We start from the raw sequence: 21,342 nt of genomic DNA, 5'->3' as shown, positions 1-21,342 counted from the left end.
ATGGTCGAAGTAGAGAGGATATAAAATGTAGACTGGCAATGGCAAGGAAAGCGTTTCTGAAGAAGAGAAATTTGTTAACATCGAGTATAGATTTAAGTGTCAGGAAGTCATTTATGAAAGTACACTCCTGGAAATGGAAAAAAGAACACATTGACACCGGTGTGTTAGACCCACCATACTTGCTCCGGACACTGCGAGAGGGCTGTACAAGCAATGATCACACGCACGGCACAGCGGACACACCAGGAACCGCGGTGTTGGCCGTCGAATGGCGCTAGCTGCGCAGCATTTGTGCACCGCCGCCGTCAGTGTCAGCCAGTTTTCCGTGGCATACGGAGCTTCATCGCAGTCTTTAACACTGGTAGCATGCCGCGACAGCGTGGACGTGAACCGTATGTGCAGTTGACGGACTTTGAGCGAGGGCGTATAGTGGGCATGCGGGAGGCCGGGTGGATGTACCGCCGAATTGCTCAACACGTGGGGCGTGAGGTCTCCACAGTACATCGATGTTGTCGCCAGTGGTCAGCGGAAGGTGCACATGCCCGTCGACCTGGGACCGGACCGCAGCGGCGCACGGATGATCGCCAAGACCGTAGGATCCTACGCAGTGCCATAGGGGACCGCACCGCCACTTCCCAGCAAATTAGGGACACTGTTGCTCCTGGGGTATCGGCGAGGACCATTCGCAACCGTCTCCATGAAGCTGGGCTACGGTCCAGCACACCGTTAGGCCGTCTTCCGCTCACGCCCCAACATCGTGCAGCCCGCCTCCAGTGGTGTCGCGACAGGCGTGAATGGAGGGACGAATGGAGACGTGTCGTCTTCAGCGATGAGAGTCGCTTCTGCCTTGGTGCCAATGATGGTCGTATGCGTGTTTGGCGCCGTGCAGGTGAGCGCCACAATCAGGACTGCATACGACCGAGGCACGCAGGGCCAACACCCGGCATCATGGTGTGGGGAGCGATCTCCTACACTGGCCGTACACCACTGGTGATCGTCGAGGGGACACTGAATAGTGCACGGTACATCCAAACCGTCATCGAACCCATCGTTCTACCATTCCTAGACCGGCAAGGGAACTTGCTGTTCCAACAGGACAATGCACGTCCGCATGTATCCCGTGCCACCCAACGTGCTCTAGAAGGTGTAAGTCAACTACCCTGGCCACCATATCTCCGGATCTGCCCCCCATTGAGCATGTTTGGGACTGGATGAAGCGTCGTCTCACGCAGTCTGCACGTCCAGCACGAACGCTGGTCCAACTGAGGCGCCAGGTGGAAATGGCATGGCAAGCCGTTCCACAGGACTACATCCAGCATCTCTACGATCGTCTCCATGGGCGAATAGCAGCCTGCATTGCTGCGAAAGGTGGATATACACTGTACTACTGGCGACATTGTGCATGCTCTGTTGCCTGTGCCTATGTGCCTGTGGTTCTGTCAGTGTGATCATGTGATGTATCTGACCCCAGGAATGTGTCAATAAAGTTTCCCCTTCCTGGGACAATGAATTCACGGTGTTCTTATTTCAATTTCCAGGAGTGTATTTGTATGGAGTGTAGCCATGTATGGAAGTGAAACATGGACGGTACATAGTTTGGACAAGAAGAGAATAGAAGCTTTCGAAATGTGGTGCTACAGAAGAATGCTGAAGATTAGATGGGTAGATCACATAACTAATGAGGAATTATTGAATAGGATTGGAGAGAAGAGAAGTTTGTGGCACAACTTGACCAGAAGAAGGGATCGGTTGGTAGGACATGTTCTGAGGCATCAAGGGATCACCAATTTAGTATTGGAGGGCAGCGTGGAGGGTAAAAATCATAGGGGGAGACCAAGAGATGAATACACTAAGCAGATTCAGAAGGATGTTGGTTGCAGTAGGTACTGGGAGATGAAAAAGCTTGCACAGGATAGAGTAGCATGGAGAGCTGCATCAAACCAGTCTCTGGACTGAAGACCATAACAACAACAAGAAAACAGTACATTGCAGAGAGTTAACTCAACCTTTAACCACAGGAGTGTCTGGCAGCACAATCAGTCACTGCTTACTGCACATGTATGGAAGACCTCTCTTTTGCTCCTGTTAGAAGGCACTGTGGGTGCCACTTTCTTCCAAGCCTCTATGTGCACACATAATTTCTGCTCCTGCACCAATAAATTTAGATTCCACCACACAGTTATCACCAGTACTGTCCTGCAGCACTAACAACAGCAACTACCACCAACTGAAGAGACTGAATAATTGTTTTGATGAAATACTGACAGACTTGCACAATTTTATTTGGTATAAAACTTAAGAAATGTATTTTCAACAGATCCACCAGGAAAGCTTGAAAAGCTGCATCTGATGCAGAGATGATTGAATCCTTTCTACTAAGGGGCAATGATGTTAATTAGTATAAATCCATTAGAAATATATTCACACTTCACCAATAACATATTAATCATACAAGAGTTTTTTTTAATAAATTCTGTAAGTTCTCTGAAGAACTTTTGCTGCACTGGGAGTACAATAAGTCTGCTGTTGTTCAAATATGCAAGAAAATTGCTTCATGGAGTGGAAAATGAATATTTGTGTAAGAAAGTGAAACTGTTTACCAGAGCTGGACTTAAAAATGGGTCTTTGCTTTTATGGCAAATGCTATTTCAGACAAGCTATCAATGCATTACTCATGATTTGATACAGTTTCAGTCCTCCAAGATATTTCTCTTACTTTCCAATGTCTACACAAGCTCTATGGTATAATTCAGTGAACTAACATGCCAGAAATCAGTCACGTATACATTTCTCTAAGGGGTGATAGTGCAAAATATGCAAGAGACCTGCTGCTGATTTTATTTGTAGAGAACTGCCTGCAAAGGGCAAAGATGTGAGTTCCAGTTTTGGTCTGGGTCACAGTTCTTATGTATCGGGAAAGTTCATTTCAGCACACAATCCTCTGCAGAGTGAAAGATAATTCCAGGTGCAACATGAGTTTTGGAATGGAGAACTTTTCCCTTTGAGTGTTAGCATTTTTGCAGAAAAAATGGACAAAAGGAAGTCTATAAAAAAAATCAGTATTTACTGACTTTACAAAGATTTCTCTAAATCTACCATAATAGCTGTTGGAGTGTGTTAATAAGAAGAAGATTTAAAAAATCATGTGATTAGTGTGTTAATAAAGAGAAGATTAAAAAATCATGTGGTAAGAGCTGCAATAGCAACCAAAAATAATAATGGGAAAAAGACGGAAACTGAAAGAGAAAAGGCGAACAAACGCCAAAATTACCATTACAACTTACCTACGAATCAAGACTGTGGTATCTCCTTTTAATAGGAACTTGATCCAAAGAATATGAGTCAGTACAAAGCTGGCAAAGTAGCTACCCCATAACAGAGCTTCTTTATAAACTGTGAAGTGAAAACTCATAGCATTTGGCTTGTATGCCAGATGACTGTCAGTATCTCCTACATATTCATGGATTGTAGACCTGTACCCACACACTGCAGATGTAGCAACATCAAATTTGTACTGTGAGTTAATCAATGAATGAGATCTTCACACAGGAATACTGCTTCAATTTCCTGAATAAGTTCCCCAAATTTTCATCTGGAGAGAAAATGTCTGTCAGCACAATCACAAGAACTTCTGTTTGTTGTTGGTGTGGGTCTTGTGTAGAGTGGTATCATGTTGGGTGGATGTATGGAGCTTCACATCTTCACTTAGTACCTGAAGAAAGTTGTTAGTGCCCATATGTTACTTACAAAAATTAAGTATTCCAAGTACTGTTGATTCAGGCGTACTCCTCGCAGATGATAATGTTCAGTTTCACTGACATCTTTTTGTGGGTTAATTTGTCATAGTGGAGATAACTACAGCATGCTATGGACTAGTCAGTCAGGTGGCATATGTATCACATCTCCATCTATATCTACATATATACTCCACAAGCCACCATACGGTGCAGGGTAGAGGGTACCTTGTACCACTACTAGTCATTTCCTTTCCTGTTCTTCTCACAGATAGAGCAAGGCAAATATGAAGATCTATATGCCTCCATATGAGTCCTAATTTACAGAATCGTATCTTCATGGTCCTTACACACAATGTCTGTTGGTGGCAGTAGAACTGTTTGGCAGTCAGTGCCCCTTTAGAATAACATTGGCTTCCCTCCAGGGATTCCCATTTCTATAACACTTCCGCATTGTTTGAATCTAGTGGTAACAAATCTAGCACCCCACCTCTGAATTGGTTTGATGTCTTCCTTTAATCTGATCTGGTGTGGACACTACAGATATTATGGGTTTGTTTTCCCTATTCATCCACATTAACTCACATTTCCAAACGATGGAAAATCGAGGAAGTGTGGCTACAGTTGCCTTCGACTGCAATTGTGTGTGTGTTGTGTTGTGTTGTGTTGTGTTGTGTGTGTGTCTGTGTTGTGTTGTATGTGTGTCTGTGTCTGTCATCTATTTTTGACGAAGGCCTTACAGGCCGAGAAAGCTTTATTTGTAGCAATCTTTTTTGTTCCTATCTGTGACTCAGTATCTCCGCTATATAGTTAGTAGCAACTTTCCTTTTCTTAATATTGTTAACTCACATTTTTCTACATTTAGAGCCACACCAACTATAAATGTTGTCTAAGTCATCTTGCATCATCCTTTAATCACTCAACTTCAACACATTCCCATATTTCACAGCACCATCAGCAAATAACCACAGTTTGGTGCCCACCCTATCTGCCAGATCATTTATGTATACAGCAAACAATAGCAGTCCTACCACACATCCCTGCAGTACTCCTGATGATACCCTTGTCTCTGATGAACACTCACCATCAAGGACAACATGCTGGGTTCTATCATTTAAAAAGTCTTCAAGCCACTCACGTAGCTGGGAACCTATTCCATGAGCACACACATTTAACAGTCTGCAATGGGGTACCACATCAAATGCTTTTCAGAAATCTAGAAATACGGAATATGCCTGTTGCCCTTCATCCATAGTTTGCAGTATACTGCATCAGAAAACAGCAAGCTGAGTTTCACACTATCAATGTTTTCTAAACTTAAGGTAATGTGTACTTCTGAAGGGAATCATCACTTTATGAATTAGATACAGTCCTACAGAGCATCTGTGCGATATATGTGCCCCTTTACCCCACTAGGTGCTGTTTTTGTAGGGATGGTTTTGTTGTTGGACTTGAAAAACTAATTTATATCAATTACATTTATTTATAAAAATTAACAGCACTTGAGTGCAGTGTTTGTAATTAATAATAAACAATTGGGTTTGGTGAACCAATTAAAATAAGAGTGCCTTACAATTGTTTAATTTTGACAGTAGCTAGCTCAATTACTAACATTTTTCCATCGCAAAAACAGAAAAAGAGATGATGAGTGCTAAATTATGTAAAGTAATTTCTGTTTATTTCACTATTGGTATTTACTGAATCATGATAAGAAGATAAAACAGTTTTTTCACTAATTAGGCACTTTTGTGACATAGATTTTGGTATACTATAAATTGAGTTATCTATGATCTTGTACATAAAGTATTCTGATTTTTGTGATGATCATAAATTCTTGCCTGTAGGAAAGTTCTGGTGGAATGTAATATTTTAGGAGTAAAGTAGACCACTCACTGAAAAGCAGATGCATTTAGTTGTTCGCTGGCACACACACACAAAAAAGAGAAAATATGGCAGCTTTCCTTTCTTGACCTAGACGTGGACTGGGTGGGGTGGGTGTGGGTGTGGGTAGAGGAAGAGAGAGATGGGAAACAAAAAAGGGATTGGGTGTGGGTAGCTAATGGTGCAGAGGGAGGCAGCTGGTTTGCTGGCTAGGAAGGCAGCAGGAAGGGGGTGGAAAGTCCACAGGCCAGGTATATAACGCAGAGCACCAAAAATGAAGACGATGTAGAGACATGAATTTGATCAGGGTGGGGAAACCGTTGGGTGAAGGGTGTGGAAACAGTGAGGTAATGAAGACTGAAGCCAGGAGGTTTAGTCGAATGAAGGATGTGTTGTAAGGATAACTCCCATCTGCATAGTTCAGAAAACTGGTGGTGGATGGGAGGATCCATGTGACCCAGGTTGTAAAGCAGCCACTGAAATCAAGGATGTTGTACTAAGTTGCATGTTGTGCCACCAGGTGGTCAACTTTGTTCTTGGCCACAGTGTAGCAGTGGCCGTTCATTCTGGTGGCCAGCTGGTTGGATGTCATACTGACATCAAAAGCTGTGCAGTGATACACCAACATCATGTGACCTTGCCCCTATTGAACACTACCTCTCCCAGTGTCCTCCAGACTCCAAACCCACTACCTCATTTCTCATGCACCTTATTAAATTTTCCTAACACATAACTGTTTCACATAATTATTTCACCAGATCCTCATAAAACCAACTTGCCACCTTCCTGAATGTTAACCACCAATAGTACCTGCATTTTGACAGCTGCCATCCCTTACACAACAAAAAAAACCTCCCTTACAGCCTGGACACCCAAGGACATTGTATCTGCAGTGATGAAAACTCCCATGGCCAGTATGTTGAATGTCTTGAGAGGGCTTTCACAGACAGGCACTACTACCAAAACTAGTCTGCAAACGGATTTCCAGCCATAAACTCAAATGCCCCCAATCCTTCCACTACCCAAGAATCATCTGCAAAGGATTGGCCCCCTTGTCACCTAATTCATAGCATTGAAAACATCTGTACCCTATCCTTCACTGGGGCTTTGATTATCCAGCATCACGTCATGAAACGAGGAACATTCTATCCAAGATTTTTCCGAGTCCTCCTAAAGTAATGTTCCATTCCTGACCCAACCCACACAACATTCTAGTCCATCCTTATGTTCCTCCAACTCCAATCCCCTTGTCACAGGAATCATATCCCTGTAGAAGATCCAGGTGCAAGACCTGCCCAGACCACTTACCCAGAACTTCCTATTCCACTCCTGCCACATGCTTATTGTTCCTCATCAGAGTCAGGGCCACCTGTTAAAGCATCTGTTTCATATGCCAATGCTGCTGTAATCACTGCGCAGCTTTTTATGTCAGTATGACAACCAACACACTGTCCACCAGAATGATTAGCCTGCGTCACACTGTGAGAACAAAGTTGAGCAGACAATGGCACAGCATGCTAGATTATAGTGGCCAACAGGCCATCTGGATCCTTTCCTCCATCAGCAGCTTTTTTAAACTACTTGAGTGGGAGCTATCCTTACAACAAATCCTTCATGCCCATAACCCTCCTCATTTCATTCTCCATTAGCCTACTGTTCCTGCATTTTGCACTGAACAGTTTCCCATTCCTTTGTCTTATCTGCTGCCCCCTCCCCCCCCCCCCACCCCCGCCCCCTCAAATTCATGTCTCCACATCACCTAGCAAACCGGCTACCTCCTTCTGAGCCACTGTCTATCCCCCCCCCCCCTCTCGCCCAGAGACCCTCTTCCCTTCTCTCTCTCCATTCACGACATAGCCTCCAGCACACAATAACCCATATGCTGAACTGCATTTGTGCCATTGTTCATCCAGCTGGCACTATGTAGGGGCACAGAGTGTGTGTGTGTGTGTGTGTGTGTGTGTGTGTGTGTGTGTGTGTGTACACAACATCTTTGTCAGTTATGCTAGATAATGGGCTAATAACCTGAAACTTAATGGTGCCAAAATAAATAATTAGTAAAACAAGTGGCAAAAAATGTATCTTCCATACAACTGTCTCAGTGTCACTTTACCAAGTTTTGCTTATTACTTCAAGGCAAACAGAATGTTGTCAGGTGACTTTTCATTGGATGTTGTTATACATTTCATACTTTACAGTTTATACAGTTTGCTCTGTATCCTCCTAATAGGAACATTTTCCTGCAAGGAGCATTATGTCTATGGCCACCATGTTGGAGGCTGAAAGGGAAAAAAGCCACCATCTACCAGCTGTGATTCTACCTAATAGCAACTGTATTCAAGATCAGAGAATTGAGTGACCTCCGATCAGTGGTCGAAGCATCTCACATCAGGTCTAGAAAGACTTGGCCCACTCTAGGAGTACCTCTCCCCTAACATTCTTGGAAATTTCCCATCCATGAAAATTTGCTATATATATCTGTCCATACATTGAAAAGGCCAGGTCAAATTCTTTGTCTTACCAGCTTAATTATTTGCTACCAATTTTTGTTGCTGTTTCTTAAGAGGACACAGTTGTGAAGGAACTCCAATAAGGAATCAATGTTAAAATGAGCAAACATTTTCTAACGAAACTAGTAGAGATAAAAACCCAAAACTCTTGCAGAATACAGATGAAACACCATGCTAAAATCATATAAAATTGATTACTGTATTTTATATATATTTTAAGTAATCCTTATTATGTCCCAAAAGGAAAGATTAAAACTCTTTTGAACAGCATGCAGTTTGTAAATTTGTTCTTGGTGTCAACACAGGTCCCTTTTTATCTGGTTAATCATTATTTTATTAACAAGAGATAATGAAAGTTTTATGTCTTTATCAGTGTTAGTTTTCTATGAAAGTGTACCACAATATAAAAAAATGTAGTTTTGAGAAAAACTGTAATGCACATTACCATACAGAAACATTGCAAGACTAGACTTTGGGTCAGCTTCATCACATCTGTCTTCTTTTCTTTGATCTCCTGACTATCTTGGTTTCCTTGGTAGCATTTCCTGTAGAAATTTCAGCATAGCGGACACAGTCCATGTTTGTGCTTTTCAGTCCTCCCTCAGGATTGATACCATCATCTGTTCCCAAGAGTCTTAACACAACAGTCTTCTTTGGTGCACCAACATTGAAGCACATCACTTTAATACTTCGACATGTCCTATATTACACGTACATTTACTCTACACAATGTAATCTTACAGGATCAAATAAAATTCAATTCAATTCAATTCAGTTCATCATGAACACCAAACTTTAGTGTTTCCTTTCCTGGTTTTGGTAGCCTTGTCACAATAACAGAATTCAAACTTTCATTTGCATTCTGAGTTTACCATGGAGACACTTTTTCAAGAGCTCTTTCTGAGCAACTAGAAAAGTTCCTCGAAAAGTTTATGCTTATGATTGGAATCTACAGCTGAGTTGAATTTACACCATTGATGGGTCCGTGTGGGCAAAGGTTATATGGTTTCTCATCCATTGAAATTTTATGAAATAAAACAGTCCAGGCAGCTTTTCTCGTTGCTTATGGGTCCTGTCTACTTCAACTTAACTTTCTTTTCCTTACACATCTGTAGAATTCATGATCCCAGTCTTTTCTTTACATGCTCTATGCACTCTAATTACCTAATTCTGACTGTAGGCCCATATTATTTCTCTCCTACCACTTTCTGGCAAGCTATACTATTACTACCCCCAAGACAGTCTTTACAAAGGACACCTCTTGACTGCTTAGCCCATCTGAAAATGTTAAGAACACCAGCCACTTCCATGCCTCCACTAGCACAATTGCAGTGACTACAGATGTCACAGAACTTAGTAATTATTTCAATATCCAGGACCATTCTAGTATAAAAAGGAGTTTCTGACACAATGCCATTTAGGGATGTATGTTCACATTCTGCCAACTGCCACCAACACCAGCAGCAGTATGCCTATGATTAGAGTTTGGATCATTCAACAGAACATCTAATTTTGCTGCTGTGGAACACAAATGTCTGCTGTACTGTAGTAAATGCTCAGCAAGACACAAGAAATGTGGGTGTGGCATCATGAAAGATATAATATCTCAGGATCTAATCATCAAATCTGAATGAAAGAAATGGTATATTATAGCCAGATAATTGGGACATTAATCAAGACTAAAAAAAATTATTTTTTTAAGCCAGTTTGTGACTTGTCCCCTTAATACTCTTTTTTCATTTACTTAAAGAAATGTGCTCTCATCAAGAAAGTTGCTTTCTAAAAGCATTTCCACATAGTCTCAGGTAATGTTTTATTTGGCAGTATTGGGAAGATTTTGTGTTTTGTTTAGTCATCCATTTGTCAGTCACCTCTATTGCAATTTTATTTCTGATTCTTCAGACAAAAGACACTTGCTGGGCTTCCAGCTGAACATACAACAGTTAGGTGGGTGCCTGTCTGGGATGATACTGTCCAATAACTTCTCTGTCTTTTTGGCCGAGCACAGGAGTTCACCCAGACTCAAAAAACATCATATGCATAAACTTTATCAGATATGGTCAGCAGTACTCTCATATTTAAAGTTATGTTTGTTGATGATGCTGTTGTCTGCAAGAAAGTCTTGGCACTGGATAATAATATGGAAATGCAGAATGACTTAGATAATTTTCTCATTTGTGTACCAAGTGTAACTCTAGATATCATTTCCACTTAGTTTATTGAATGGGAGAGTTTTTTAAATGTGGATAAATGCTAGGAGTGTGTATAATAAACAGGAAAATCTGATAATATCTTACTAAAAATCCAGTGATATGTTTGTGGTATGTAACAAATCACTTAAATATCTTACGGGTAGAAATGAGGTGTGATACAATATGAAATGAACACATGAAATTAGTAGTGGGTAATGGAAATGGAAGACTTAGAGTTGAAGGAAGGGTATTGAGAATAAAGAAAATCCCATACAGGAAACTAATTTTGCTAATTGTAGAGCATCATTCCATTCCTCTCCTACAAGCTATAATAGTAGATATCAAATGAATTTAGAAATTCTCTGCTGAAACACTGATTTAAATACATGAGGTGGTTCTCCATGGAATCAGTACAGAAAGGAATATGTGAAGAATGCTAATTAGAAAACAGAACAGGGTGACAGGACACATGTCTAGACATCGTGGAACCAAGAGGGCCCATACAATAATTTCAGTAATTTGTAGGGATGGGGGGGGGGGGGGGGTGTCAAGATTTGGGTGCATGGAGTATTTTTAATATTTTGGAAGATGAATGATGACATTTAAGTAGCCATAAACAATTTACATTTGCAACCCTGTTAAGAACCTATCTAATATTAACTTTAAAATCATTTCTAGAGGGAGCCATAAAGGGCAAACATTTGAGGCTAAAACAGGGATCAGAATATATACAAAAAGTAAGTGAGGAAATTGGGTGTAACTGCTACTTTGAGAGCAAGACATTAGCATGAGAGAGGAAATTCTGACTGGCTGCGTAATATCTAATCAGAACACTTAGAGGACGGAAGGGGGGGGGGGGGGGGGGGGAGGAGAACCACCTTTTATATCATAAAATATGTCATCTGTATTGTTCACTAGGATTACCTATTCTTGCTTTCAAGCAGATAAAACTTAAAACTACTGTTTATTTTTGCAGATACCATACCAATGCAAATCACATCATGCTGTCCATATCAGATCCCTGGTATATAGATGAGTGTTTATATAATACCACTTACATAGTAATAACTGTTTTTGAAACAAGACTTTATTTTGTTTTTTTGTCAGATAAAATGTCAGATAAAGTTTAATGAATGTGGAGGAGGAAAAGTCTTTCTTTATGCTCTTTGAGTTTACAGAACAGCTAGTATTTCTAAGATACATGGCGATAATAATCAAGACAATAAATAGTTTTTATTCTTTTATACAAAAAGGAGAATGACCTTTTTCTTTAACTTTACGTTAATCTAGAACTTAAATTCAGTTTAATTCAACATAATTATATAAAAACTTATGTACATAAATTATAAATGTTCACAGCAGTCTGATGCTAAACTAAGTGTTCAAAATCACTATGTTTGACAGAAAGTGAAGGATGTGCACGCCGCTACAGCTCACATCTTGATACTCCTGAAAGACGCCACACATTTGCTGCACGGCTGCGTGATGCTCTGTGCCGTGAAGCAGCAAGCAGTACATGCAGCACAGATTCAAGTTATGCAGTTGGAATCAGTGTCACAGGGTCCAGCGTTGGTGACAAAGACATAAGGTCTGCAATAGACAGTCGCAGTGTTAAGTAATTTACAGGTTTGCAGCTAAATTATTTATAATTTTATAAGAGTCTTAGTATTTTACAAATCCTAAAGCTGCAAGGACAAAATCTCATTTATGCATGCTTCTCAATTTACTTATATGAAATGAAATTTATGCTATGTGACAATTACACAAAGAAATAAGTTGACAGTATTTCTAATATCCAGAACCACAGGTTTCTTCTTCAGGACAGAGAAGAGGGAATTGTTGAAGGAGGATGCAGAGTGGGTGGTTGCACATATTTTAGAAGATGGGTACATAGGGACCTATCTTGTCAAAGGAAGAAAGGAGGCAAATATGAAGGAGAGTATGTGAGAGAGAATCAGTGCATGAGCTTTGCTAAAAGATGGTAGAAGGGAGTAATAGAAAGAAATGTGAAGACTGATACTGGAGAAAAGAAGGCAGCAAGAATAAGAATAAAGTACAATAAATAGAATAAAGTGTCAAACCATGAAGGAATAAAAATAATATGTAAAGATAATAAACATAAATAAAATGCCAACAAACAACAGTGGTGAAAGGGAGGGGGAGAAGGATGACTACATAATATGCTGAGTCTTGGAAGATGGCAGAAAAGTAAGAGTAGAAGTTCCTAGAATTTGGGGAAACTGCCACTTGGTGGGAGAAGACAAGTGTGTATTTTATACCGTACCATAGATCCATGCAGGGATAATCTCACCCTGGATGTGAAATTTATCAATATTATTGTTACAACATTGCCTGTAAGTTTCTTTCCAGACTATCATTGAATATACTATTGTATTACAAACACAGTAGCATGTGGCTCTGCCTTTGATTTCATTTGATTTCATAGATTGTACTTTGATGAGTGATGTATTCAAATCCTCTGATTGCAACTTGTTAAGAAATTGATAAAGCATCATTTGTGAACCTGAGTCTGAATGTTTTCAGGATGGTCACTGTCTTCCGGTAAGGCAGTCTTCTCGTATATGTAAGTTTGTACATTTTGTTTTTGGCAGAGCTGGAGTAGGTGGCAGTGAGACATTGCCAAGGATAGGCTTTACAACAGAAGAGGTTGAAGGATAGGGACTTGCAGTAGGTATGGAGTGGACTGTAGTATTATTTGTTTATTTTATACCCCCTATGTCCCCTTTCATTCTGCTTGATAAACTCTGTTTCATTCTGATTTTATTTTATCTTGTGCCCATATCTTGATTTGTCACTTTCTTTCATCATCCTTCAAATGAAGCAGGTAGAGTGGTTGATTTTTCCCCTCCCCCTCCCCCCTTCAACCTCACACTCTGTACAATGCCTTTCATTTTGTACCTGCCCCTTTTCCTTCTCAGGCAAGGTACAAAGTAGGTCGTTCTTAATCTGGACTCTGAGTGATCTAACTGCTCCCACCTTCGCCTGGCTGACTCAACTATTGATTCCTTTATGCCTTGAATAAACAGATATAATCATCACACACTGAAAGCTGTTAAGATCCTACACATATCTGAAGCCAGCACTTAAGTGAAAATGTGGAAGAACATTGAAAATTAATGCATTGTTTTAATATTTGATACTGGCCAAAGGTAATGTTACTAATAAGTAATGACCTGCTCACAATACCATGGGCTGTTAATCAGAGTGAACATATTAGCTGTCCGAAGCTATCTTAAGTGCTAATTCTGATTTCATTAATATTGAAAACCAGTAAAAGCCATGTTTATACTCACACATTATCACAAGTTAAAGAGCACAGTACGTACAAGAGACTAATGCATGGTACTCAGTTTCAGACTCACTCAGGTGTTAATCAGTTGAGGAAAGTAGGGAGAAGGTAAAAACTGGGAAGAGAAAGGTAAAAAGTGGGAAGAGAAAGTTATAGTTATGTTCTTAACAATGGACACTGGTAAAAAAGGAGCAGCCCATACAATTTGTGATATGGTGATAGTGATAAATGACAGATAAATTAGCATAAAATTATAATTAAGATAACATTATTTGGTCAAATTATTAAGTGGCTCTGAAGTATAATGGTGATTGAAGAAATTGAGAAAAAAGGCAAAGAGATACAGTAAAGACAAAAATGGTTCAAATAAAGAAAGCATGATTAGGGAGTCAGAATATTCACAGAAAACAGTCCATTTAGAATACTGACTTGGCAAAGAAATAGTCATGGGACAGGAAACAAATGGAACAAAAAGAGAAGGACACATAGAGAAGTGACCTATTGCTATTCATCTTCTCACACAATCAGCCATCAGCAACATGAGTTGCAAATCCAGAGATAAAAAAGAAAGCTTAATATTCTGTATTTAGTTCACATCAAACAAAATTCAAATTTTTTCTGCCGGTATTCATTCTATTGATAATGATATGTGCCATAAGTCTCTCATGAACACAAAACTTGTTTTTGTGGAAATTTTACTTGTACTTAACACAAAGGTGAGTTTTAATGTGCCTTCTTGCAACTGAAATTAGGCTAGTGTGAACTTTTATGGTATAAATTGATTGTTATTTTCTTCTTCTTCACTTTGCCACAATAACCACAGTGAATTGTCACCAAATTTTAAATGGTAAATGCAGTAAGCAGGCATTTGCTTGTCGGTCAGAAATACTTCTATAAGATCCATGGAAGGTAACATAGAATGGTGACGTGTGGGACCCACACATTCTTGTACACAAATGGAGGAGGGTTGGGTTTCTTTATCTTGCAGTGTTAGCTGTACATTAACAGTGATTCACAACAGTATGAATAGGTTTACTGATGAAGAGTTGACTGATATGCAACTCGGGTATGGGTTCACTGAATTCTGTGGAAGAAGAGCACAATGCAAAACCAGAATACACAATGTAGAGTAATGAACAGATGCAAAGGGCACTGGGACCTTTCGCCTGTCATGACTGTGCTTCTATGGATTATGTGCAATGGAACAATATGGAAAAATACAAGAATGACAAAACAAGTGAAACTGATTCCAGAATGGCTGTGATGTGGTTGCCATTGCTGTGGGAACAGTTTAGCGTAGTGCCATTGTGCTCTTCTTCCACTGAATTCAGTGAACCCATACCCGAGTTGCATATCAGTCAACTCTTCATCAGTAAACCTATTCATACTGCTGTGAATCAATGTTATTGTACAGCTAACACGGCAAGAAAAAGAAACCCAAGACAGAACTAAGCAGTACTGAATGCAAGCTTTGGGGTTAAGAATAAAGAGGGTGTTACTGTTATCAACAGGAAATACCTTGAGTGAATGGAACAGTCCTGATTCACTCCGTAGATAACATTATTAATGCACAGAATTTGAAAATACAGCAAACCTTGATGCTAAAGAAATTTAGTGTAAGATGCATGCATACAGACCACTTTATTTTTTTATTTTCTAGGAAGAACAGCGTGAGACATTTTGAATATAAGCTGTCACTCAAAAATGTTCCAGTTTTATCAAATGTATTTTAACATCATGCAGAAGAGTTCGCAAATTTCAGTAACTGCAGTAATTACAAAAAGGAAGGATTATTACAAGAATGAACAAATCAGAAAGTTGGTTCGAAATTTTTTGAAATAACAATTTTTTCTGCAGGAGTGCAAAAAATTGTCAGATCAGAGTTGTTTGTCTAAACCAGCACAACAAAAATGTTTTGGAGATATGATGATGTGCTTATGTAGTCATAAAAATGGAATACACCTTCATTAAAGTAGTAAAAGGTGGAGAACACATCAGGGTATAAATTAAAAGATTGTGCAATCTGCAATCTATGTGAATACTAACATCACTTGTTTTCATTTGTGAAATAATTTAAATTTTAAAATCGAAGCACTTAGTGTACTTCTAATTTCTACTTGAATCAAAAGGAGACAACATTCAGAGCCTACTAGTATTAGTCAGAACCGACAGGTACACATGGAAACATTGGTCACTGTCAAATCATTTTAATATTAAAAATGAAAATACTTAAGCTATTCCTCATATGAATTTTATAGTGATATTATAATTTTAGGGTAAGAAGAGGTGGATCAAGAGGATTCATGCTACAGGAGGATTCAATGGATGATAAATTTTTGAAAGAGTCATTGCAACAGGAGAAAGAATGGATAGACAAATTTCGAGCAAAGCGAGCTGGTCTTCTTGCTCGGAAAGACACAGGAGATTCCTCTAAATACAGCTTCAGTACTGATTGCAGTTCCGGTAGGTTGTGAGTTAGAACTCACACACACCTATTTATACAGGATACTTACTTTAGTTTCATTTCTGGAAAAATTTGAGAAAGAGGCATATTCATGTAATGAGCTATGCAACTTTATCCTCAGAATATTGAAGGCTTTATGCTAATAACCCAGTGATTACATTAATTTTTAACTGAGACTAATATTTTAAAATTTGAATGATTTGCAGCAGCCAACTCAATCAACAGGACTATATGGTATGTAAATGTACCAAATTGAGTATCTGTGTGATTATTACTTCATACTAAATAATTGTATATGTAGGGTACCTGGAAAATTTATTTATGTCGTGATAAACTGATGCTTATCTACTTAACTGCTCCTATATGTTTTCAAATATTTAGTTGATTTCTCTGTTGTCACATAGCCATTAGTGCCTGCCAAGATAGAACCCTAGTGTCATTCGGACACTAGCTGTAGCTTTGGGAGGAGATTGTTTGGAGTGGGAGAGAGAAAAGTAAAGTATTTATAAAAAATGTCTGTCAATGCAGAGCAGAACAGATGGTGTATGTTTCTTCCACCTTTTTTTTAGTTGTGAACAATAAAAATGGGATCCATATTTTGTTTTATGCAGATCTTTACCATTAGGAATGTTGCACATAGCTCATGGGAAGTTAATTGTTTCAAATAATAGAAGCTTAACTCATATATGCCCAGTGGGTCAAAAATGATCATGCTGCAACCTGACAAGTTCGCCCTCACTTAGGATGACCACACATGTGGTGGTGGGGTAGCTCTGCGCATTCAGCAGGTCTCCAGGAATATGGCAATTCTAGAACTCGGCATGGACCATGACAGCAGATAAGAATGGCTGTACATGTTTCTGTAAGAAAAAAATTAGCTCACTATATTATTTTCACTGGTCAGGTCACAAGAAGATGTGTGCTTTGTAAAAGTAACACTGTCAAATTGTGCCCCAAATGTAATGTAATTAGCATGAAGAATATCTGCTGAGTTTCATACACAATTATATTAATAGCCCATAATTTGTAATAATAAAGTCTCATTATGAAAATTCAATTAATAAATGCTGATAAGCATAAAATGTTTTATTTTGATTATTCCTGTTCCATAGTAGTGTACTATGGTGTCATTGTTGGCCCACTGTAAAAAACCTTCTTCCAGAACTGACAGCTACAAAACACTGTTACAGTTGCTATATGTAGTCATTAATAAATGATATATGTGAAAATCATACAACTCTGTGACAAAAAAGGTTCTGTAAGGGTTAAACTGCCTTATGAGTTGACAGATGTGCATAGTCTCTATAAAATAAAAAATGAAAAGTATAGACATTCAAAACATGTGTTATGATTGCTAAACTTCTAAGCAATTGCCAGATCACAGAGACTAGCAGTTTCTGAAGTACAATCTTATGTTAGCTGTGAACTAGGGAGTTTATGGCAAATAGCAAGTGTGCAGATCTACATTTCCAACAATAATGAACCAAAACAAACAAATTATAGTGCACCTTCTATCACAAATTTCAGAAATCAAAGATTCTGAATTTATTTTGTATATATTGTTACTCAGTTTTTTTTATCCAGTATGTTATTTCTAGTGGACTGTATGTCCTTATTATATAGGACAACTTGAAAAGGTAATATCAATTGATAAAGTTACTGCTGCAAAAAATTAGAATGATTATGCTTCATTGATTTTATGAAACAGTCAAATTCATTCAGGCAGTGGAGTAGTACTACCTACTACATGACCTGGAAAAAAAATATTTAAAAAATTATGAGAAGCTAAAAACAATTCAATCTCATGTACATTCTTCTTTAAATCATTCGAAAATCATAGTGTATGTGATGATTTGCGAAGTCGCTTCTTAGCTGGTCCACTGAATCCACTAAGTGATATGCTGTTTTATTTTGAACATTGAGACATTTTCTAACAAATGCAAGTAGTACTACAGAATATCTGTTACACAACAATTTCCTATTTATTATGTTCTATACTAATATTTTGTACTCTTGCATAAGTAATATGTCATTTATTAATAATCCACAGAAATTGAAGAGCTATATGAGCAGTACAGTCGCTGGCTGGAGGATGCAGGTGTGCCTGAAAACATCGATGAGATTCGGGAGCTGGATGCCCGAGACATAGCAGTGGTGCGATTTGCTGGCAGCCTACTTAAGCGCACACTGAGTGACTCATTTGCTGGAGTTTCACTGACTGAAGGTGCACAGGGCATTCCCCTGGAAGGGAGTCGTGCTAAATTGGCCATTGTTGCACGATCTCTCAGCTTGGAACTAGCCAGGCACAAACATAAGCTTGCTGCTCAGCTTGTGAGTCAATCAGTATCACTAACACATTCCACATACATTTTAATAAATATGGTACAGCTGTGTGTGTGTGTGTGTGTGTGTGTGTGTGTGTGTGTGTGTGTGTGTGTGTGGGCGTGCGCAAGTGCATGTGCAGTGTCCACAAATTATCCTTAAGACATGGGACTTTCCATGTGGTTTGTAATGTTACCGACCTGTTAATGTGCCTTCTAAGTCTCATAGATGTTAATCTTCATGATTCTTCTTCCAATGATTGTTGGTTGCTTAATCTCTTAAAATCAACTCTGAAGTTTACCTTTCACTTCATTTATCTTTATTGTTAGATACTAAGATCAGCTTGCTAGCAATATAAATTTTGCAACACAGATCTGTAAGCTATGATTGATCCCAATTAATTTCACAAGTGGAAGACACTGACATAGTAAGTATACAACTTGGCTACTCAGCTGTGACTAACTGAGTCACGTGATGTGTAATGAGTGACAGATCACAACAACTTACATAGCATTTGCACTAGTTGACTGCTTGAACCCAACTGGCCGCTAGTTTGTGCATGAAGCTTATATAAAGATGCACATAGTACAGAAAATGACAAAATGCTAAAATACAAGACTATTACATTTTAGGTACTAATATAAAAGATAACAAAAATAAAAAAAACAATCGTTGAAGCTACCTTGATTTACTGTCAGCTGTACAATGAAAAAACAAATGGCAAACTAATATGTACTTTTGTATGAAATGGAAGCTTTAATATGCACTGTGATTTTCAAGTTGTACCAAGAAATTTCTGACAATTTAAATTTTCTAATTGAATTATTTTACAAATTAACATATTATTTTAGGAAATATCTGCATTTTTAATCAGAAAAATCAGTGCTACAAATGTATAACAGTGGATTTTTGAAAGTATTACATTGTAAGATCCAGATATTCTGGAATATGGAAATTTTGATTGGTGATAACTTCTGGAGCACACAGTTTCCAGAAAAGTAAGATGTTTATTGCAAAGTAGAGAATGAGAGATTTCATTTTTTGTAAGTTAATCTCTAAACAATTAATTATTCACACAGTAAAATTTTGAGGAACAAGGGTTTTTGTTAATTGTAAATTAAGATTATTTAACCACAGAAAAAGTTTCCTCAAATGTTAATAATACAGTTATCTACAGTGATTATAAAACTATACATTGAATAATAAAATTAGTGACATATATCAGCAATAATTTAGCAATTCATTGTGTTCAAGGTACATGCATTATTTGTGTAAGGGACAATCATATGAAAATGAGAAAGATGGAAAAGAAGTAAATAAACTGTTTCAGTGGGAAGTCAGGGTTGTAATGTCACAATATTGTAAAAAGTATAGATTGCTACTTACCATAAAGATCATACGCTGAGTTGCAGATAGGCAGAACAAAAAGACTGTTACACATTGAGCTTTAGCCAAAGCATTCTTCAGAAGAGAAAACACATACACATTCACGCAATCAGGCACATCCCAAGCACACATGACTGCTCTCTCTGGCCACTCTGACACAGTGTGCCCCAATGAAAGAATTTCAGCCCTCACTGACCAACACTTCCAACCAATTGCCCATAATCAAGCCTCCCACTTCAAAGAAACCAATCACTTCCTTCATTGACTCTCCTCCATTCCCACTCTTTTATCTCCTGGATCCCTACTCATCACTTTGATGCCACTTCCCCATATACCATTTTGCCTCAGCCTCATGATTTTGTTGCTATTGAATACTACCTCTTCCAATGGCCTTCAGACTCCAAACCCACTACCTCATTCCTTATACACTTTACTGATTTTATCCTAACTCACAACTGGATATCCTTTGAAGGGGGGATACACAAACAAATCTTTGGCACAGTCATGGGCACCCACATTGCACCATCCTATGACAATCTGTTTGTAGGTCATCTGCAGGAAACTTTCCTAGCCTCCTGAAACCCCAAACTCCAAAGCCTAGGTCTGGTTCAGGTTTGTTGATGATATCTTCATGATCTTGACTCAGGATCAAGACAGCTTATCCTTTTTCCTTCACAACTTTCTCTCCCATCTGCATCATCTAGTCCTCCTCAACCCAGTGTGTGCTACCTTCCTGGATGCTGATCTCCTCCACTCTGATGGCTCCATCTGCACCTCTGCCCAAATTAAACCCACCAGCCACCTGCATTTCAACAGCTGCAATACCTTCCACATCAAAAAATTCCTCCCACACAGCCCGGCTACCAGGGGACATCATGTCTGCAGTGAAAATAACTCCTTTGGCCAGTTCACTGAAGGTCTCACAAACGCTTTCCAGTCAGGCAGTACCCCCAGACCTGGTCTGCTAGCAGATTTCCCACACTGTATTCCCACTCACCCCCCAGTCCTCCCACCATCCTAAGAACCAGCTACAAAGAAGTGTTCCCTTTGTCATCCAATACCATCCTGGACTGGAACAGCTGAATCACATCCTTCATCAGGGCTTTCATTATCTACCATCATGCCCTGAAATGAGAGACATCCTATACAAGATCCTCCCCTCCTCTATTAAAGTGATGAACTGGTACCCACCCAACCTCCTCAACATCCTAGTGCATCCCTGTACCAATTCCAATTCCAACAGTACCGTCACAGAGTTATCCTACCCTATCAGAGGCAGGGGCCCCTGTGAAAGCAGGCTAGTCATGTACCATCTCCGCTGCAATCATTGCACAGCTTTTTATATTCATTTGACTACCAGCCAGCTGTTAATCAGGTGGAATTGCCACTGTTAAACTATGGCTGAGAGCAAAGTGGACCAACCTGTGGTACAACATGCAGCTGAACATAACATGCTCAATCTCAACAGCTGCTTCACAACCCAGGCCATCAGGATCATCCCCTTCTCCACCATCTTTTCTTAACTGTGCAGATGGGAGTTATC

At 39.2% G+C, this 21,342-nt stretch overlaps 1 protein-coding gene across 2 annotated transcripts in view; it reads left to right on the top strand.

The window, feature by feature from the left end:
• Positions 1-21,342, top strand: part of LOC126161688 (uncharacterized) — a 475,857-nt gene that overhangs the window by 443,458 nt on the left and 11,057 nt on the right. Inside the window, exons 11-13 of one of the 2 annotated variants that reach the window (XM_049917704.1) lie at positions 11,722-11,905; positions 15,903-16,090; positions 18,142-18,245. In XM_049917704.1, coding sequence (XP_049773661.1) covers positions 11,722-11,905; positions 15,903-16,090; positions 18,142-18,245 — 476 coding nt within the window. Of the gene's footprint in view, positions 1-11,721; positions 11,906-15,902; positions 16,091-18,141; positions 18,423-21,342 lie in introns of both variants that reach the window. The other variant, XM_049917703.1, reaches the window with a different exon arrangement.

Source organism: Schistocerca cancellata, chromosome 2 (genome assembly GCF_023864275.1).
Source record: "Schistocerca cancellata isolate TAMUIC-IGC-003103 chromosome 2, iqSchCanc2.1, whole genome shotgun sequence".
In the NCBI taxonomy this organism is placed as follows: Eukaryota; Metazoa; Arthropoda; class Insecta; order Orthoptera; family Acrididae; genus Schistocerca; species Schistocerca cancellata.
The sequence above is the reverse complement of the archived record's forward strand: the minus strand, read 5'-3'. Positions and strand labels throughout refer to the sequence as shown.